Raw genomic sequence first — 21,966 nt, forward strand, 5'->3', positions numbered from 1 at the left:
TTAATTAGATACAGGGCCCAAAATTGCTCACGATATTCCCAATGGGGTCTAACCAGAGCCTTATACAGCAGTTGCTGTTTACAAGCAAATACACATAATCTAATAACTAGAGCTGAATATTTGACACGTGCACCTGATTTCTAATATTTTAACAGCTATTTGTCTATATATTTTAAACTAGCTAATTCCCCACTAAACAGTAGATAATTAATGACTCATGGAAGCATTAATCAATTAAAATTGGTGACCACTGTTTTACCTTTAAGCGTTTGTCAACCTGTTCCTTCAGCTGATGAAGCAGCTCTGTCCTCTGCTTTACGAACTCCATGTGTGACTCCTGCTCAAGCAACAACATGGATCTAGTCCTCTTCTGTTGTAGCACCAACCTATTAGCAGCAATAGAGAAAGAGAGAGACCTTTATCTCGAAATTAAATATTCTTCTGTTTCCAATTTGTAAATTATACAGACATTGGGCCTCGAGGTGATGTGACAGTACTGTTTGTATTCTCCGAAACATACAACAGAAACAGCTTATATTTACCTAAAGCCTTTCACACAGTAAAAATGTCCTGAGACACTTCACTGCAGTGTTTTCAGGCAAAACTTTACCATTTAGAGATAGTGATCTGGATTTTCATTTGAGGTGGGCATGGGAAGTTGGGAAAATTCCTAGAGCTGCCTGTCAGCCTCGGAAACTAGAAGCAGGAGTAGGCTGTTCAGCCCATCGAGCTTACTCCACCATTCATTTTGACGATGGCTGATCATCAAAATCAATATTTACCTTTCCCCCCCATATCCCTTGAATCTTTAGCCACAAGAGCTAAATCTAAATCCTTCTTGAAATTACACAACACTTTTGACCTCAACTACTTTCTGGGGCAATGAATTTCACAGATGCACCTTTCTTTGGGTGGAGACCATGCCCGCCAAGGAGGTGGGTGCAGGTGGGGGAATCTTCATTGCTGGGTGACAGGTATGAGCTGGAAGAAGCGTGGAGACAGCCACAGCATTAACTCAGAATTTAGCTTAATTATTTTGTTCACCAGTTTTAAATTTTAGAAAAAAGGATAGCAACACTAGCATTTTAATAATGATATCAACTAAATGCAGCAAGCCATATCAGGTTACATAAATAATACTACCCTCAAACGGAATGGTTTTGCATTAATTCCTCCACCCATCCCACTAACATCTGATTGATAACATTTTACTCACTGGTTCTGAATTCTTCTTGGTAGGGGAGGATTTGTCTTCACATTGACTAAGTCTGCATTGAGGTTCTCCTCCAAAGCCTTCTCATCACTAAGTTTTTGTTTTCTAAATGTTTCTGTTTAAAGAACAGACATCACTTCAAATTACAATTCTCACTACATTTCATTGATCAAAGAGACCGACAAAGGACTTGATTACAAATTTGAAGTTAAAATCCTGAACCTCCTTTTCACTTTTTAAAGGCAGCATTGCTATCAGAAAACTCATTTCAAAATGCAAGAAATTTCTACAGCACTTCTGAGTCGAAAAATGTACAAAAGTGGTTCAACAAATGGCATAATCAAGAAACAAAAATGCAGGAGATACTGGGAGGATAATCAAAGGTGTGGTCAAGATGGAGTGGTTTTGAGAGAGGTGGAGGGGACCACACATAAAAACAAAAAGGAGCAGGCGATGGCCTAGTGACATTATTACTAGACTATTAGACCAGAAACTCAGCTAATGTTCTGGGGACCCAGGTTCGAATCCCACAACAGCAGATGGTAGAATTTGAATGCAATAAAAAAAAAATCTGGGATTAAGAATCTACTGACGATCATGAAACCACTGTTGATTGTCGGGAAAACCCATCTGGTTCACTAATGTTCTTTAGGGAAGGAAATCTTTGTCCTAACTTCATCTGGCCTACATGTGACTCCAGGACCACAGCAATGTGGTTGACTCTCAACTAGGGATGGGTGATAAAGGCTGGCACGCCAGTGACAGCCATATCCATAAATGAAGTAAATTAAATTAAAAAGTCTGTTCAACCTTCTGATTTAGGGTGCTCCTCCCTCTGGGACCTGGAAGCTCTAAGTTCTGCCCACCTCCACCATGCCACCCCCCGCACCCAAACCTAACTCAGACACCAACTCTATTTGTCTTCTGACCGTCCCCCCTCCAGTCAGCCTCTACCCTCCTGCCCCAGAACTTACCTCAAGTGCATTCCCTCAACTTAGGCTGAGGCACAGCATCTGATCACTGCAACACTGTGGCTGGACAGCCATCAGTCAGATTGGTTGACAGCTCTTTTAAGAGCAGATGGAAGTCCCACATGATGCCAATCAATGCTCAATTGAGCATGAAATGGCAGTGGGCCTGTCAGTGTCAGCAGGGATAGGTTCCTTGCCATCCTGAAAATTCAGGCCCCTGTCTCCATCTTAATTTCTTGTGAAATTGTGCCACCACCCCCACCCTCCATTCTGGATTCCTCCACAAGGGGAAACACCCTCTCAGCATCTGCTCCTTCAGAATCTTACATGTTTCAATAAGGTCACATCTCAATTTTCCAAAACTCCACTGAGTATCAGCAAAACCTACACAAACTTGCCTCACAAAACATTCCCTTCGCCTCTTCTCAAGGGCAATTAGGGATGAACAATAAATACCAGCAAGGTCCACACTCCATGAGAGAATAAAATAAATTGTCATTATTGGTCTTGGTCCAATAACTCAACTCTATTGAGATTCCAAATTTAGAATCGTAGAAACCCTACAGTACAGAAAGAAGCCCATCGAGTCTGCACCGACCACAATCCCACCCAGGCCCTACCCCCAATCCGTACATAATTTACCCACTAATCCTCTCTAACCTATGCACATATGGTCAATTTAGCATAGCCAATCAACCCAACCCACACATCTTTGGACTGTGGGAGGAAACCGGAGCACCCAGAGGAAACCCACGCAGACACAAGGAGAGTGTGCAAACTCCACACAGACAGTGACCCAAACCGGGAATCGAACCAAGGTCCCTGGAGCTGTGAAGCAGCTGTGCTAACCACTGTGCTAACGTGCAGTTAAATTTGTTAACTGATATGCAAGTTAAAGGAAATCTGGTGTGACACCTAACACGTTTCTAAACTGTTTTAATCCAGGATTGGACTTGTGTCTAATAGTATATTTCAGATGATATGATATCGGCTTTGTGAATCAAGTCACGTTTCCAAATAACATGATAACTTACTTGATTGATTATGCATTGTTATGAATTACAAACCATGCATCTTTAATTAAATAAAAATGGTAATCTTTTCTTCACCCAGATGGAAATACCTTTTGCTCTCTTGGTTTTGTTGTCCACAATGTCTGCTTACTTTGACTGTGGATAATTAACATGTCCTCCCCATTGAGGTCAGGTTTTACTGAACGTGCATGTCACAAAGTGTGACCAACCTCCGCAAGTCACAGTAACAGAGGAAGATTCTTTACAAATTGATTATAACTAACCGTCCCCACCCAGATCCATTGTTCACATAGGAAAAAATGAAAAGTAAATTCTTATTGAGACCTTGCATGAGCCTCAGCTGATTCTTTTTGTCTTTTCTGTACGCCTCAATGATTTCTTCTGTCTGCTGGTAATAATTCTGGATAAGATTGGTTGCACCTTCCATGGTCACATAAACACTCTCAGTTGCTCTCTCGACTAGTAGATTCTAAAACAAAACAAATATATACAAGTCAACATTTGTTTAATTACTTCCTGGTCTTGTGCAAAAGCTGTGGTTAGCGCTGCTGCTTTAGTGCCAGCGATCTGGATTTGATTCAGGGTTTGGGTCATTATGTGCTGAGTTTGCACGTTCTCCCCATGTCTACATGGGTTTCCCTGGGTGCTCCGGTTTCCCCCCATAGTCCAAAAGACATGCTGGTTATGTTTTTATTATTTGATTTATTATTGTCACATGATTGGTAAACATTGGAATGTAAAGTGTTGTTTCTTATACGCTATATGGACAAAACATACCTCACGTAGAGAAACAGAGAGTGCAGAATGTAATGTTACAGTTGGTACGTGTCCTCAGATTTTTGTATCTTTTTCCCCACTGACAAAGATGGAAGAGAATATGTCCGGGGTCCTTGATTATGCTGGCAGTTTTTCCCAAGGCAGCGGGAAGTGCACTTGGAGATAATGGGTGGGAGGCTGGTTTTAGTGGTGGACTGGGCTTCGTTCATGACCCTTCATAGTTTATTGCAGTCTTGGACAGAGCAAGTGCAATACCAAACTGTGATACAACCAGAAGCAATGTTTTCTATGGTTCATCTGTATAAGTTGCTGAGAGTCAGACATGCAAAATTTCTTTAGTGTCCTGAAAAAGTAGAGGCATTGGTGGGTTTTCTTAATTATAGTGTCTACATGGGGGGGAACCAGGACAGATTTGTTGGTGATCTGGACAATTTAAAACTGAAGCTCTCGACCATTTCTACTTCATCCACATTGATTTAGACAGGGGTACATCCTCCATATGCTTCCGGAAGTCGACGACTATCTCCTTCATTTTGTTGACTTTGAGACAGAGGTTACTTTCATCACACCAATTCACCAGATTCTCTATCACATTCTTGTGCTCCATCTTGTCATTGTTTGAGATCTGGCCCACCACAGTGGTGTCATCAGCAAACCTGAAAATCGAGTTGGAGTGGAATTTGGCCAAGCAGTCATAGGTGTACAAAGAATATTGTAAGAGGCTGAGGACATAGCCTTACAAAGCACTGGTGTTGAGGATGATCATGGAAGAGGTGCTGTTGCCTGGCCTAAGCTAAAGATTAGAATGTCTAGGATGCAGAGGGAAGAGCTGAGCCCCAGGTCGCAGAGTTTGGAGATGAGTTTTGTAGGAATAATAATGTTGAAGATTGAGCTGTAGTCAATAAATAGCCTGATGTTGGTTGCTTTGTTATACAGCTGTTTTCAAGATTGAATGTGGGGCTAGGGACATGGCATCTTCTGTGGACCTGTTGCGATGATACATGAACTGTGGTGGATCCAAGCAATCTGGGAGGCCAGAATTGATTTGGTCCATGACTAACCTTTCAAAGCACTTCATAATGATGGATGTCAGAGCCACCGGACAATAGTCATTAAGGCACATTGCCTGACTTTTCTTTGGTACTAGGATGATGGTCATCTCCTTGAATCAGAGACCTCAGATTGGTGTAAAGAATTACATTGACCATGTTAAATTCTCCATTTGTGTACCCGAAAGGTGGCAGGGTGCAGCGACTAGGGGATTTTCCACAGTAACTTCATTGCAGTGTTAATGTAAGCCTACTTGCGACACTAAAAGGTAAAGTGATAAACCTCACCTAATGTCAAAGAAAATTAGGCTCTTCATTTACTTCAGTGGCTTTTAACACAGTTTAATATTTAACAGAGATCTAACATTTTATCATAAATATCAAAGGGAATTTGAACAGAAACTCATTAAAGTAATTTCATGCCAGTTAGTTCATAGAAACTGCAGAGTTCATTGCCATAAAGGTAGATTTTCTAAAATTGTGTTTCTGGCAAGGAGCTTTCCAGAAAATTCTTGAGGGATTGAAGGATTGACTGACCTCTGCATCTGAATTCTCTGATGGTTATTAGAAATATCTGATATTATATCTGGTGTGTTTCAAAGTATAACTTTTAGTTTGAGGATTAAAATTATTAAATGCAAGATAAATGAAAATTCCTGGTGTGAGAAGTTGGCTAAATGTCCCTAAGATAATTATGAACCACGGGGAAAAGGAAACTGTGCTGCTAGGACGATGAGAAGTATTCACTCCAACATTCCAGGTGTTCCCTGTTGCTATAGTGATAAGTGACACAGGGTGGGAGTCTGTTGAAGTTTGGGTGTCGTCACTGTGATTTTTTTCCCAGATAAGGCAGTTGGTGCTTGGAAGAGAGAAGACCATCAGTAGTTGCAGCTTTACATGAGCTGTGCATCGGGATCAGAGGGATATCGGAAACCAAGGGTGTTTTCTGATTTGAAGCCACAAAGCCAAGCAGAGTGCAGTGAGATCTATACTTGAGCTGTGCAGTCCACAATTGTGACACAGTGAAGGAGAGTTGGAGGGTCATCCAGGCTGACTGCTATTGAAAGAATCCCAAGAAATTGTATACCTAGGACAACAGCTGGTACATTAAGTAGAATCAAAGTGAATTCTCGAGAGCTGTGGCATGCCTTGGTTTGGTCCCAGGAGACGTGCATGAACTCTCAAGATTCTGTAAACTATATGGGCATTTATGGGTGGAAGTAAAAGTTGAACAAAGTGTAAAGTTTACAAAAAGTGCCTACTTAGTTTAACCCTTGTAAAGGTTTTTTTTTTTGAAAATGTGAAATAAAGATTATCACTTTTTTTAGTTTAATAACTGGGAGTTCAAATTTATTTTTTAAACTTACTGGTCTCTATCTAGATCGTAACACAGTTAAAGCATTATGCTCTGGAGAACAAATATGCAAAATTCACTCCCTAGCCTCTATGAAATTTTGTACATGCAGAAATTAAAACATATTAAAATGATTACAATCGGCTTTATCTACAGGGCTTTTTAAACACTGCCTTTAGTATGAACGATTCATGTTGGGGATTTTACAAGACACTGACTTGAAACCCAAAGGCAGTGGGAAGAAATGTACCTTTTGTGTTACGATCTAGATATAGACCAGTAAGTTTAAAACATAAATTTGAACTGCCAGTTATTAAACTCAAAAAAGTGATGTAAAATGGATGATATCAGATTGGTCCCGTTATACATCCTCCCTGATTTTCCAATTGAACACAATGTATGATAGGACTCCATTCCATTTTCACCTCTATTACACTATCACTAAAATGCTAGAATTGCCTGCAGTTTGTTTTATGCAGTACAGCACCCTCTACTGTATCCAGTGCATTATATCAGGCAACTTATTTGGAAATAAGTGAATGCGAAAGTATGTGTACAAGTCCTACTTTAAACTGCTGCACTCACTACATTTAAAGTAAACTTACCATTCTACTCACTGCCAAAACCTACTGACAATCTGCTACAACCCAAATAAATATCAGTGCTCTCGGTAAATATTCCACCCTGTATAAGGTATACAGAAATCAGTAAAATATAAATGACAGTTCTTCAGCTGTATAAGCCAGCCACGGAGCACACTTTGCATTAAACTGGACTACAAGAGTTGAAATTTGGCACTGATCTCGCATAGCTATGGATAACTTCTAATGAATGTTACCTGATGTTTCTGTGTGTTGTCATCATGGTTCTGTTTTAGGGCGTGCGCTCTGGCCTGTTGGGTCAGAACACGACCAATGACTCTTTCCATGTGATGTTGTAATAGGTCCACGAATGCCTGGGTTTCTGCAGCAAGTTGTTGGTGATTTAGTATTTCAGCCTCTTGACACAGCTTCTCCTGTTCTTCTGAGAATTTAGACATCTTGAAAAATAAACAGGATCCAGAACTTTTCAAATTATAAATCAATAAACTATGAAGATAAATAATTAATGGTTTACTTTGCCCCAATCTGAACATGTACAATAAAACCCTTCTTCTAGATTTGTGTTTAATATTACAAAATTAACAATTAGGGGTGGCACAGTGGCCAGCAGTGCTGCCTTACAGACTCAGGTTCAATTCCAGCCTTGGGTGACTGTCTGTGTGGAGTTTGCACATTCTCCCCATGTCTGCATGGGTTTTCTCTGGGTGCTCCAGTTTCCTCCCACAGTTCAAAGATGTGCAGGTTAGGTGGATTGAACATGCTAAAAATTACCCCTTAGTTTCAAGGGGATTAGTGGGGTAAATACATGGCGTTATGGGAATAGAGCCTGGGTGAGATTGTCGTTGGCAGAGGTTCAAAGGGCCTCCTTACGTACTGTAGGAATTCTATTCTATGATCTTGAAAATTAAAGCTCAGCTGTGAATACTGAATATTTATCCTTGGTAGACTTGACAAACAATTAGCAAATAATTTTTCTGTACCATATTATCTTGTAACTTCACGTTCTCATCATCACACTGGTCCCAAATGGGTAGTTCTTTTGTCCTTTGTTCTCCAAGTTCATCCAGCAGACATTTTGTCTTGAAAAGCTTCATTTCTTTGAGTATCGTTAGCCTAAGCTGTCTCAGAGTTAGTTGTCTGACCATCGATTGCAAAGCTACCTTGTGCTCCAGCATAATGTGTTTGGCAACCCTGAAAAAAATAAGCAAGTACAAAAAACGGTTACACCTGTAGATAATTCAGTAAACGTTTGACCGTTAGAGTCAGAGCTCCTCCAATGTCTCGGACACACAAAGATAATTGAGTCAGATGAGGACTGGCATAATGTGCAAGCCGTAGAATTCGCTCTCGGGGACTTGATCACAGACTCCAAATTGACCAATTACTTGGGAGCACAGGTTTAAGATGTGAGAGGCAAGGTTTAAAGAAGATCTACAAGGCAGATTGTTTTTTTTTACACCGAGGGTGATGGGTGCCTGGAACTTGTTGCCGGGGAGGTGGTGGAAGCAGCTACGGTAGTAACTTTTAAGGGGCGTCTTGACAAACACATGAATAGGATGGGAATAGAGAGATACGGTCCATGAAGAGTAGCGAATTTTAGTTCAGTCGGGCAGCATGGTCGATGCAGGCTTGGAGGGTCGAAGGGCCTTTTCCTGTGCTGTAATTTTCTTTATTCTTTGACCCTTCTGACGAACTGCTGCATTGACAGATGTACCATTTTTCAGAGAAGATATTAGTTGAAACTCTGGTTGTCTGTTTATTTGAATGTAAAAGATTCTATGATCATGTTTGAGGAAGAACAAGGAAATTCTCTCCATGCCCAGGCCAACACATACCCCTCAAAACATCACTATAAAAGGCAGATCAACTGTTCTTTCACCTTGTTGTTAAAAGTGTAGTCTTGCTGTGCATAAATTGATTGTTGCATTTGCTTTTAAAGTAACAATACCTACACTTTGAAGTATTTCACAAATTGTTATGCAATTTGGAACACTTTTTTCAACACAATTTCTTTCTTTCAACTCAATGGAGTACACACAATCGAACAACACCGCACATCAGGATGAATCAATGGGATAGGACAAAGAAGAATGTAGACAGTTTAGGATGAAGCAAATTCAGGAGAAACCACAAATAGCTATCACAGGCAAAATGACTGAGAACAGAATGATACAGATATAGCAATGTGTTAAATTGTTGTCTTATGATATTAAGATATAATGTGCTTGATTCAGTTTAATAATTAAATAATAATTAACAGGAAACCATCAGGCGCAGTGTTACGAATCTATTAATATGTCAAAGCACTGAAACACAACTAGAATGAACATACAAACACAATAGTGAATATCATTAGGATCAAAGGAAATGGAGAGTATATAATTTGTGTACACTGAAATAATAGACATTTTTAATGACATAAGAAAAACAGAAAATATTATTATTATATCATTATCCACTGAGTCTTAAAGTAATCAATAAGAGGAGGGTCAGAGTTAAGAAAACAGCTGAATAAACACAAGCGCTAAAGTAGTGGCTTAGAAGATAAAAGATCTGTCCAGTTTAGATGTAATGATATAGAGATGCTGGCATTGGACTAGGGTAAACACAGTAACAAGTCTCACAACACCAGGCTAAAGTCCAGCAGGTTTACTTGGTAGCAAAAGCCACTAGCTTTCGGAGCGCTGCCCTTCGTCAGGTGAGTGGAAGTTCTATTCACAAACAGGGCATATAAAGACAGTTTAGTTGTAGCCAGAGAAACTAAAGTCTACCCAGTCTGGGCACAATGTGCAGCTTTAAAATGGAGAAGTGAAAAAAACAGTAATAGTTTGCAGTCCAGATTATTATCCAATGATTCCTGCTGGAAATGCATGAAAGTACATGTGTGGAAATGAGGTTAGGACGGAATCAAGTTTAATTTTGAAGTTTTCTATAGTTAGAAACAGAGAAGATAGAACCAAATGGCCTCTTCCTTCCCTTCGAGCCTGCTCCGCCATTTATTACGATCATGGCTGATCATCCAACACAATAGCTTAATCCTGCTTTTCCCCATAACCTTTGATCCCATTTGCTCCAAGTGCTATATCCAGCCAGCTCATGAAAACATTCAATGTTTTGGCATCACCTACTCCCTGTGGTAATGAATTCCACAGACTCACCACTCTTTGGATGAAGAACTGTCTCCTCACTGCCGTCCAAAATGTTCTACTCTGAATCCTCAGACTGTGACCCCTGGTTCTGGATACCGCACTATCAGGAATGTTCTCCCTACATCTACTCTGTCTAGTCCTGTTAGAATTTTATACGTCTCTATGAGATTCCCCCACCCCCTCATTGATCTGAACTCCAGCGAAAACAATCCCAACCCTAATTAATCTCTCCTCATACACCAGTCCCACCATCCCCGGAATCAGCCCGGCAAACCTTCGCTGCGCTCCCTTGAGAGCAAGAACAAAACTGCACACAATACTCTAGGTGTGGCCTCACCCACACTTGGATCCATTCTAAGTAAAGAACAAACAATTGGACAAAATAACGGAAGGACATTTCCATCTTGAAACTGTGCTCCGGTAAGAATCAATGCACTTGGGAAAGGAGGGAAAAAGAATATTAGATTGCTTGAGTAACCGTTGCACCATGTGGTATGGCACAGCAGCCTAAGACCAGATGGTCATAGCCAGAGTGTCAATGTTAGGCTTGGAATTACTTTTAAACATGTTATCATCTTCCTGTAAACTTGTTAAGGGTGGGATATTCAAGGAAATAGAAGTAAATCAAGAAAAAGAAACAGAGGAGATACTACTGGTGTCACTGAATTTCACAAGGGCATGAGTAACTTACCAACTTGGTAAACCTTGAATAACTCGCACTTACTTTTCATCTAGGCCACTCTGCCTCAGTAGGAAACCTTGAATGATCTTCTTCTGCACATCAGCCAGCTGTTTCTGTCTCACCGAGTTAAGTACTTGCTCGTCTAGCCATACCTAAATTTTGCAATAAAGAGATTGATTTGTATACAAAATCCCTCATTTCATAACCAGTATGAACCTCATCAGCCAAACTATTAGATTAAAAGTCAGTTAACGCGTAGGCTTTCAGAAATAAGTTCCTCGCAAAATTTCCACGAAAAATATTGCTCAGACAGCGCAAGACTTAAGATGTTCCAGGAGTGCCTATTGTTCCATCATTGTAACAAAACTGTCAAAGTCACTCTAGCTTACTCATTAATTAACCAGGCATTCGAGTGAAAAAGAAGTCTAAGGCAGGTCATCTGTCCAGCCTTTTGACAGGTGGTGGCAAAGTAGCAATAACCAAAACAAAATGGGGAAGAAAATTAAAAACAAAAATAGGGATTGGAAATAATTAATTTTACATGCCTGTTTCATTTGGGCCAGTTTTTCTTGGAATTGTTTCAAATGCTGCTTTCTTTCTTCTTCTGCTGTCTGTTTCCTTGCTGTCAGATCCTGCTGCAGGCGGCTTCTAAGAGATTCCATTGCAGAGAAAGATACTCCAGTTAGCTTTGGTAGGATTTCCGTGAAAAGATCCTTGATCGATTTGTCCAGGGTTCGAGATGAGGCAGAGTGCAGCTTCTGTGTGATACAACATTTTTTATTATGTTACGTTGTTAAAACAACGATGGCTCCATATTTCTTCGGTTGAACTCATTGGAGGAAAGCACAAAAAAATTACTTTCAACTTAATTTTTTTTTGCAGAGTAAAATCCAACCTCTCCAAGTTCATGTTTACCTCTACATCTGAAGGTTGTGATTAAAAGGATTTCATTTTTACTTTAAACTGAAGATGAACACCATACATGAATAGGATGGGAATGGAAGGATATGGATTCCGTAAATGCATAAAGTTTTAGTTTACGCAGGATCACAATTGGTACAGGCTTGGAGGGCCAAAAGGCCTGTCCTGTGCTGTACTGTTCTTTGTTCTTTAGACCCTCACTCACAAAACACAAGCAAAGTTTGGTCACAAGTCATACACAAAACATCTGACCAAAATGGTGAGGAAAATCATGTGCAGACTATGATTAAAATTCTAGTCTCTGCCTCTAATGATTATGACTACAAAGCAACAGCAAGAAATTAGAACATTATCCCAGTAAATGTCAACTGTATGTTTTCACATTTTTCTTTCGCTAGAAAATATAAAGATTCACGAACATGTGTTTGAAATTAATGGGTTATTTAAGGATTGCATGACATAGAAAGATAGTACATTATCCCTTCACCTAGTCAGTGATAGAAAAGTCTCCCCAGATTATCAACTATGATATCCAATGTGAAATGAGTTGAAACAATATTAATCTAACGTGACTACTCGTACAACATAGGTGGAATCTTACCAACAATTGACAGTGTCAGGATCTGACTGAAAACCAGTCTGTTTCTCTCCATGGAAACAGGCAGGTTTCCTCTCCAGATCTTCTGATATTTTGTCAAAACAAATCTGGCGGAGAGGTGGCATGTTCCATACCATCATGTTGAGAGGCGGGACCGAAACAGGCTGGTAAAGCCAGCTGCACTGAGATATTGAGGCGCTATTTTGAAAGGATGCCATAATAAGAAATAAATAACCTCACCCCCACCTCACCAGTCTCATGGTGCCAACTTGGCGGTGCCAACCTGTGCCAGGGCACTGCTTGGATAATGTCCCTCTCCCATGGGAGCAATACTCACCTTTATGCCCCCAGGGGATCCCTAAGACAGGTTCACTTTTCTAGGTGTAACTCTTGTAAACTTCACCGACATGAATCTGAAAATACGCCTGCTCGGGAAGATGTGGTGAGGGGAATCTTTAATTATATTTAAATTTATTACAATGTATTGAAATCAGGTTGACATCGAAGGACTACGAAAATCAGAAATCGCGATCTCACTGGCAAGATTAGTGATATCCGAGATTCGCTGGATCTTGAGCCCCCACTGCCATTGCCATGTACGGAGAGCGTAGGCTCAAGATCGCCTCCATAGTCTACAGTATGAGACTTAGTTTACTGCAACTCATGTTGTATTATACAGTCAGCCTCACTCAAACCACAAGGACGACTAGCAGGTGAAGTACAGAGAAATATCACACTGCTGTATTAGGGTATACTGCACTATCCTTCGGTTAAGAGATAGTACAGGGCAGTGATATGAGCATTAGATTGTTTCTGCAAGAACCAAGCTCAAATACGGTGAGTTGAAATGCCTCCTACGCTATAAACTTCTAAGATCCAGTGACTTCTGTCTTGAAGCTAAGGCAGCTCTACTCCCAACAATGACCCCGTCTTAATCTACCTTATAACTGTCATGAAAATATTTGATTCTACCAGAGAGCAAAAAAAAAAATCCTACTTCCTTGAATACCCAATCTCATCTGAATTAGCACAATTTGGCTAAACGGGTAAATTTGATATAGTTTTGATTTGGTGAAGCACTTTTGCTTTTGGATACAGCATTAATGTTATATTCTATATTCTGCTGTAGGATCAGTGGTGAAGATTCATTGAGGTTGTATCTTGGTAGTTATCCTGAGGTGCACCTCATTGATATAATTGACCTTCAAAATGTACCATGATATGGATTCTATCAGTTTACAAGCATTTAATCAGCAGATAACAATGTATATGGTAGTGTACACAATGTGGAGGCTATAAGGGCCATGACTGTCCCAACCTTCACAAGGTAAAAATGCTGAATCATATCCTTCCATCTCAATCAAAAAAAAACCTCTTTTATGCTTGAATGCCTTCAAAACCTTTCACTCCTGAGGTATTAGTCAACAGGATCAAACCTTTGAATATTTTAGTAAAACGTACTAAAAAGTGAAATTTTGTTTAACTATAGAAGGGTATTCTATGAAATGGATAGACTGGACTCTCACCTCCCATAGCTCGGTGACTGCCTCGACATCAAGGTGATCCTCTTCATCCTGCACATCACAGCGGTTTTGCCTGTGCCTCTCTGCAAGCTCATGGAAACTCTATAAAAGTTCACAACTATATTATTTTGTGTTATGGGATCAACAAACTACTGGACTGCCTATACGCAATCTGCCTGTTAGAATTAATATCAGAATGAACAAGGAATTAAACACCTCTTGGCAATGTTACTTTTAAGATTCGCCTATACTATGTCATTGCTTCAGCAGAACTGAGGCACAACATATAGTTCACAACTATCTCACAGAGACAAGCATTTTCTTTCTGCAACAATGAAATCCAGCAAGAAGGCACTAATAAGAAATTATTATTCTATAGAATCACCCCTCTATAGAATCATAGAACCCTACAGTGCAGAAAGAGGCCCTTCCGCCCATCGAGTCTGCACCGAACACAATCCTACCCAGGCCCTACCCCCATATCCCTCCATATTATATCCACTATTCCCTCTAACCTATGCATCCCTAGACACTAAGGGGCAATTTCTTAGCATGGCCAATCAACCTAACCTGCACATCTTTGGACTGTGGGAGGAAACTGGACCACCCGGAGGAAACCCACGCAGACACGAAGAGAATGTGCAAACTCCACACAGACAGTGACCCGAGCCGGGAATCGAACCCAGGACCCTGGAGCTGTGAAGCAGCAGTGCTAACCACTGTGCTACCGTGCCGCCCTGTTCTGTTCTGCTCTATTCTGTCATTTTTTTAAAACTTGTTTCTGAGCACAGAATTTGCAGGATTAAATTGTAGAACTGGGTTAACTTGTATGTCCCAAATTTCCTCAACAAAGATTCAGTCAACCTGGTGGTCTATCAATGGGCATAGTAATGGATGAGACATTGGCATACAGTCAACCAGAATGCTCATGAAGAAAACAGTGTTTCAGGAAACACATTTCCAATTTTGGCCAGGAATTTTTAGATGATAGAGTTTGCCTTCCCGTCATCCAAGGACTTGGTGAACAATCCCTGCTAATATTGGCTGCCTTGCAGTCATTTAATGCTCCAAAGTGCGCTAATTATGTAAATGGAACAAGTTCCCTATGGATGGTAATGATGCACAAATTCAGCAAACAAATGAAGGACGAGCTTGCTGAAGGATAGCCTTAAATAGGCCAGTGATTGCTTTGTTATAATGGAGTTACTTCCTCATGCTAAAAACAGAGTTTGAGCCCAATATGTTAACTCCCACACTTAGCTGTAACAAGTTTCTCCAAGAGGATTTTAGAGTCTCACCTGAAAAAACTCGTCAGCAGAAAGCATTTCTGTTGCCCGATCTTTCATATTAGCTGCCTCTTGTCTTTGTGTCTCTTCGAGTCGCTTCATCAAGGTTTTGTGTTTGCTCTTCATTTCCAAAATGAGCTCTTTGGTCTGTTTTGCACATTCTGTAAGAATTGTTTATATTATATGTGGATACAAGTTATAGAAATGTTTCAAGGTTCAAATAACATTTAAGGTGTATCAAAGTTATTGGCTGTAATTTTACCGTAAAGTTGAAGTTTATTTATTATCACAAATAGGCTTACATTCACACTGCAATGAAGTTACTGTGAAAATCCCTAGTTGCCACACTCCGGTGCCTGTTTGGGTACACTGAGGGAGAAGTTAGCATAGCCAATTCACCTAATCATTTTGTCTGCCAGGGGAATTGATGCAGTTGAGGGGGCAGACCATGGACAGGATTTTCCAGTTTTGGGACGAAAGAGGTCGTAAAATCCTACTCATTTTGTCAGCAATTTCCATGCATATTCCCTGGTAGTATATCAGAGGAACCATCAAATGGAGTTGAGTAAAGAGTTAGGCATGGTGGTTCCACCAGATGTGCCACTGCAGTTGGAGCAGGAAATCAGGAGAACTCAAGCAATATTCAGAGCTTACAACTTCCAGATTGATTTCAGTAGCATTACTTTACAATTTGGAGCAGAAGTCAAATTTTAATGACAGCTTACTTCTTAAATTAGCTTCCCTTGTAAAGATTGACATGATGACAACATCTTCATGTTTCCTTGTGAACAGTGATACAGCAGGGAATATTCCAAGTGGTTACCCGTGAGAATAAAGCTGCCAACTTCTAAAACTCCCAAAAAATAATATTTTTCTGAGCTGTCGGGAGCATTCACATTCTGAATTCTGGGGGATTACATCTGTAGGTCCTCCAGGCAATGGTATCATCAAGTTGAGTTTGAAGGCTGTGCTGTTTGTCTCTGCCCTGACTAAATTAAATTACAGATTACGGGCAGAATATTGGATCAGTGGTGTCCACTTAAACAGTGGAGGAAACGACAATGCCCAAAAGCACATCCTCATTTTACCTTTCAGACTCTACAAGTGCAGGTTTATTTAGAATTTCTTGCCTGCAATTAAAAAGTTCTTAATGTCCTCAGGATATGAAATAGGAGCTCAACCCTATCATTTCTACCCAGAATAGTGAATCGTTAATCTTGTAGAATCCATGGGGGTGATTCTCCAGCCCCGTGCACCGTGGTGCAAATTGTCTAATGGCCAAAGAACTGTGCAAGATGGGTCAGACGTAAGCTGTGCCAGTGAGAACCCCATTTGGCATTCTTCCTGCCCTACGCATGCCAATGTAGTCTGATTAGCGTATAGGGTCTGTTTAAAGCCAGATTCAACTGACTCCCAGGCTTCACCGACCCTCTGGTACAACAGGAACCCGGTGCGAATCATTAATGGTCACCACAAACAGTGACCAGCCGTGATCCCCATGCCAGGGGCTCAGAGGTCATTGAAGTCCACAGCTAGTTAGGGACATGGCTTGGCAGTGACCTGGCACAGCTCTGGCACCATGGCAGTGCCAATCAATTGATACTGTTAGAGTTCAAGGGGCACTGCCAGGCTGGAACTGCCATGGAGGCAGGGCCTGAAGTGGCGGGGGTGGGACATGAGAGGGGGTGGTGTCTGAAGTTGGGGGGCGGGGGGGAACGGCAAATTCAAGGTGGGGTTTCTCTCACTTGGTGGGGGGGGGGGGGGGAGGTGGTGAGGGGGCAATAATATCGGTGATTGGTAGCAAGGGCCCTGATGCTGGCGAGGGGAGGGGGGGGATGGGGTCAGGAGGGCTGGATCACCCTCATGCCTACATGGTGTATATTTGGGTGATGGAGTTTGCTCCTCCAGGGTAAAGTGTGGGGGTGTTCCCCAAGTTTGTGAGGTGCTGCAATATCGGGAGGTGGGGGGGGGGGGGGGTGGAGGTGGAAGGGGGCGGAAATACCCTCAACTTTACTATGAGGTTGGAGTGCCCTTGAAAAAAAGGTCACTCTGGTCTCCAAAGAGTTGATCTTGCTGACATCTTTACGACCTGCAGATCTCTCTGCCTTTGCTGGTGGGAATTTTTCCAAAGCCCCGAAAAAATGACTAAGTGTAGGTAAGTTGCCATCTGCATTGTGCTGAACCACTGATGGAGTTCTCACTGCTTTCATCACCAGAGATGCCACTTAATCATTTTTTGTCATAATTTGGCCCCACATCTCTTCAGATTTTGACACTTGGAAGTGATATCCCCGAGTCAGCAAAAAAGTGGTCCTGGAACTGGTCCATACAATTCTGCTCGTGAGCTACCTTTTTAACCTTACCGTTGATGTAAGTGTCCACACTGTCTTGAACAGAACTTTGCAATCTGGCTAATATCTGTTCTTTTTGCCATAAAGCCAGTTCACCATCCCTGGCAAGAGTATTCAGCACTGACGTCACAGTCTTTAATTTGTCTTTGTTCTCCTGCTGCACAAGCCACTTCAAGGAATGAAGGGTTTTTGCCATGAACTCCCAACGTAATAGCTTATCCAGTATAACCTATGATAAGAACATAACCATGCCAGTTAAAAAGCTAGCCGTTGAATGATTTAATTTAAATTTAACTTTTTATACATGCTATCCAAATCCTTATCAGGCATTTCCCTTGCATGGGTTGTGGCGAGTACCAAGTTGATGCACAGCTGTAATATGGAGGGTATAACTTCACTAAACGGACTTCGATGCAGTATACGATCATCTGTTAGGGATGGTCCAACACTGCATCAGCAATACATTGGTTGTAATAAACTTTTAAAAGTTTAAATATTGAAGCAACACTATTTTTGAAGTTAGTAGTAGTTTTGACTTGCAGAGGGGAGTTGGAAGACAGCAAGAAGTTTTGCACTGCCACTGGGTGACACATTCACAGATCTCTACATCTCCAGAGAAGTGGATGATAATGCCAGGGTGATTCAAAATGATGGAAAATGGCATCAGACATGCCATGCGGCAATACCCACACAATGTTAACCTGCTTGCTGAGTCTCAGTTTGTGTTCTGGCAGCACTACTTTCATTCAGACCTTATCAAAACCAGGATATAGACATGGGGCAAGGAAAGAGCTAAAATGCTAGAGGAGAGATGAAAAAAATCCCCTTAATATCCAGGTCAGAAATTCTAAGGTGTTTTATGATGATAGCCTAGATTCTACATTTTTACATTTGAATTTGGCATGGGTGAGAATAAGGTGTTTCACTCCAGGTATGATTCAGTGACCCACTAGGGAGCTTTTACCAAACAAAAATTTATTTAAGAACACAGTTAAAATATAATTTAAAGGATTAGCATAACTTTCACCAATTATTAGATTCAAACATGATACAGTATACACCTTACCAACCAGCTATGTTGTTCTAAGTCAACCACCATCCTATAAACATACACCCCTTTCTAGACTTGACACAAAAAGCAAGTATGCTTATGTGATACTGGATCTTCAGCTTTTTAACATCTGCTGTGAATTGACCCTTTGAATGCTGGATTGAGTCTCTGAGGCTTTCCAATCCTGGAACTTTCTAAAAAGCCTCAGAATAGAGAGATAGAAAGACACAGACACTGCCTGCTTCCACCAGTTTCCAACAGCAACTCACAGAGAGTAGAATTCCTAACTCCAGAGAAGGGGAAAACAAGAGACACTAATTTCTATCTCAAGTTTAAAACAGCATCTGAGAAAATGAAACTAAAGACTCCTGTGCCAGAGAAAAAGAGAGAGAAGAAGCCATGTGGCTGCTCTCTACTTCAAGCTACTACTTGAAAATCAAAACTAAACACGTGGAATTCTCCGTGGAAAAATCCTGTCCCCAGGCATCATCTGACCTGTCAATCATCCCCAAATCAAGCTCCACTCAGCAGTCCCTAAAGGACCATAAAACCCCAGGACACTGCATTAGATCAGATTAAAAACAAACATAATGCTCTGTATACTGCCTCAGTAAGAATATGGGACACTAGTTGCAGATAAAATGGTGCTGATAAAACGCTAGAATCTGATTGAAAAAAACTGCAAAAAAATACAAGTTAAATACTGTTCTTAAAGGCACACTATTGTCACAATGTCAAGGAAGCTTTCATTGGTGTATGGCACAGGATAAAGAGCTCTAGTAAAGCTTAAACGAAACTGGATGCATACTTGATACAAAAGCAGTTGACTTTTGCTGGCAGATCATCATAACCCCAGTTCATTATTGAAGGAGTTCCTCCGGAAATAATACTCAATCCAACCATACTCAGCTGTTTCATCAAAGACCTTCCCTCCTTCATAAGGTCAGAAGAGACATTGTCCCCTGATGGTCCAGCTCTGTTCATAACTTCTCCAAATCTCAGAGCAACAAGCCAGCCTACAACAATCCAGCTTCATACTAACAATGGACACGTAGGTGTCAGGTAACGACTGTGTTGACTGCTCAGGTCAATGAATTATGAGCAAGTGGCTAGTTCTCTAAGAACATTTTGGGGATTTATTTGACGAGCATTTCATTCTTTTCATTATACTAGGGGTTGCTGAATAAACTTCAAGAGGCAAAAACGTTAGTTTTGGACTTTCATTTAGGGATTCTGAACATGTTGCACAATTTAATTCCCTTACATCCAGCCTTTCCAAGTCGGGAATCAGAAACTCAAGTCAAAAACAGTCAGCAGTTTGCATGATCAGAAACGTGAGCACAAACATACAGAATGTTTCAACACCCTCACGCTCAAAAGCTGAAATCCCAGTACACAAAAACCTCCAAAGACCAAAAGCTGAAGTTCCCTCCTTGCACTCTTCTCCCCCATCCTACCTTGAAGCTTGGAAATTGGGAAATTCCAGCATGAGCTCTTTCAACTTCCAAGATGGGGGACCGATCCATACAAAAGGTTGCCTCTGATTGGCTGCAAACCACTTATCAGGGAGCAAACTCTTCTAGCCTGACCAATCCAGGACATTTAAAAGGCTGCAACTGTATTGTTCACGTGTCCCTGGTTTTCTTGTGTAATGAAACGCAAAAAAATTGATTTCAACTATGTTTAGTTTTAGTTCTAAATGAAACAAATAATGAATGAAATCTCCTTTGGGGCAGAAACTTTTCTTGGGTAGTGATGCAAAGTAGGTAATTTTGGATCAGTCCCCCATTCTACCCAGCGTCTGATATTTAATTCTACTGACTGCAACGGAATTGATTATAAAACTTTGTGATTAAGTATTGCTTGTTTTGCCTCAGCATTGGAGTTGAATTTCTAACCACTTTGGGTGTTTACGTGAAAAGTGAGGGATGGATCAAAGAAGCTTGCAGGCTGGATTTAGCAGTGGGATAAAATTCAGTAACAGCCATACAACAACAGCCCAGGTGTTTACCCACTCCTATGACCTGCATTTTTAAGATCCTTTCACACATGTAATAAGGGTCCCGTCTTCACCACCTACTTCACAAGACATGCTGTCACAAAAGTTCTATAATGTGGTACAGGATGACTTTTAGACATTTTGTGACTGTTCAGTGAAGTGACAATAACCACAGCTGGATATATTCATGCGCCTGGATTCTTCCAAGCTATCCCAAAACTAATGCCACTTACGGCAGTTCACAATGCACACATATCAAAGCAGGGGCAAATGGTATACTTTCCTTGTACAAGGAATATAACTTCCACACTTCCCTTTGAATGCAGTGGAAGCTGGCCCACAAAAGTTCCCTTTAAGAATGGTCCCAAGTATCGCTTTTATTGGGCGTATGTTCTGCCCACTCGTAGCTGAAAGTTGCAAAACGAAATCCCGCAACACGCAGAGTACCCAGTTTGTGAATGCAAGAAGCCTGCTTTGGGCACAAAAATCAGATAAGGCATATGTTGGGAGCAGCCATCCTTTCTCTAACACCTCCTGTCAGTTAAACATCATCAAATGTATGTTTCCAAAGTGCCATTCTGAACATTTTTACCTACCATTATTTTCATTTTTACATTGCATTGCAGCATTTTAAGGGCTGCTGGTTCAAAACATTTTGCACTTTCCACTCAACTGGGCTACAAGCCAAGTATCCTGGGCGACTTTTTGTCTGCTGGCAAGAACTAAATTACCAAGAGCTTCCATCACACAATTTGTTGCTGCAGATGAACCTGTGTCATTGCTGCGAATGCGAGGTATAAAACCCTTCTCCAAAAATGCCCTGGAATGTTTGTTTTTTGGTTATACATACCGCTACTTGAAATGTAAGGCAGTCAGTTAGTAGACTCTCCACCTGCGACATGTTTTCACTTATGTTCTTCATTATCTCTTGCACAGTGACCTTAGGGAGCTTGGAATGAGTCAAGAGGGAAAGGCGGATACTTTCAATTTGCTGGAAGAATCCACTGAGCTGGACAACAGACACAAACAAATGTTAATTGTCTTCCTTAAGTTACCTCTGCTGGCTGAGAGAGCCTGCTGGAATAAAAACATTCACCAGGAAGTATAATAGCAGAACAGGTGAAGGACAATGGCAACACAAACCTTTTCAACCTTGATTAAATAAAGTCCTTGAGAATAGAGTTTCTGATGCATCACAAAGTCTGTACCATTGAAAATGTCCCTCACTGTATACAAAAAGCAAACTGCAAGGATAGTTTTATGACCATAGGGTTTACAGGATGAGGTTGTAATGCAATAAACTTACTCAATGACAAGCGGGGCCGATAAGAACAATGGGGTGGCACTGTGGTTAGCACTGCTGCCTCACAATGCCAGAGACATGAGATCTATTCCTGGCTTGGGTC

At 41.0% G+C, this 21,966-nt stretch overlaps 1 protein-coding gene across 1 annotated transcript in view; it reads right to left on the reverse strand.

Annotated features, from left to right (window-relative positions):
• The window catches only part of evc (EvC ciliary complex subunit 1), a 46,601-nt gene that overhangs the window by 8,929 nt on the left and 15,706 nt on the right, over positions 1-21,966 (reverse strand). Inside the window, exons 8-18 of the mRNA XM_080194904.1 lie at positions 21,411-21,569; positions 17,523-17,739; positions 15,172-15,320; positions 13,877-13,975; positions 11,377-11,589; positions 10,874-10,983; positions 7,981-8,191; positions 7,237-7,437; positions 3,543-3,687; positions 1,217-1,328; positions 260-386 (exon numbers count right to left, since the gene is read on the reverse strand). Coding sequence (XP_080051030.1) covers positions 260-386; positions 1,217-1,328; positions 3,543-3,687; positions 7,237-7,437; positions 7,981-8,191; positions 10,874-10,983; positions 11,377-11,589; positions 13,877-13,975; positions 15,172-15,320; positions 17,523-17,739; positions 21,411-21,569 — 1,743 coding nt within the window. The remainder of the gene's footprint in view (positions 1-259; positions 387-1,216; positions 1,329-3,542; positions 3,688-7,236; positions 7,438-7,980; positions 8,192-10,873; positions 10,984-11,376; positions 11,590-13,876; positions 13,976-15,171; positions 15,321-17,522; positions 17,740-21,410; positions 21,570-21,966) is intronic.

The sequence above is a fragment of the Carcharhinus amblyrhynchos genome, chromosome 1 (assembly GCF_965287045.1).
Source record: "Carcharhinus amblyrhynchos chromosome 1, sCarAmb.v2.hapA, whole genome shotgun sequence".
Lineage (NCBI taxonomy): Eukaryota > Metazoa > Chordata > Chondrichthyes > Carcharhiniformes > Carcharhinidae > Carcharhinus > Carcharhinus amblyrhynchos.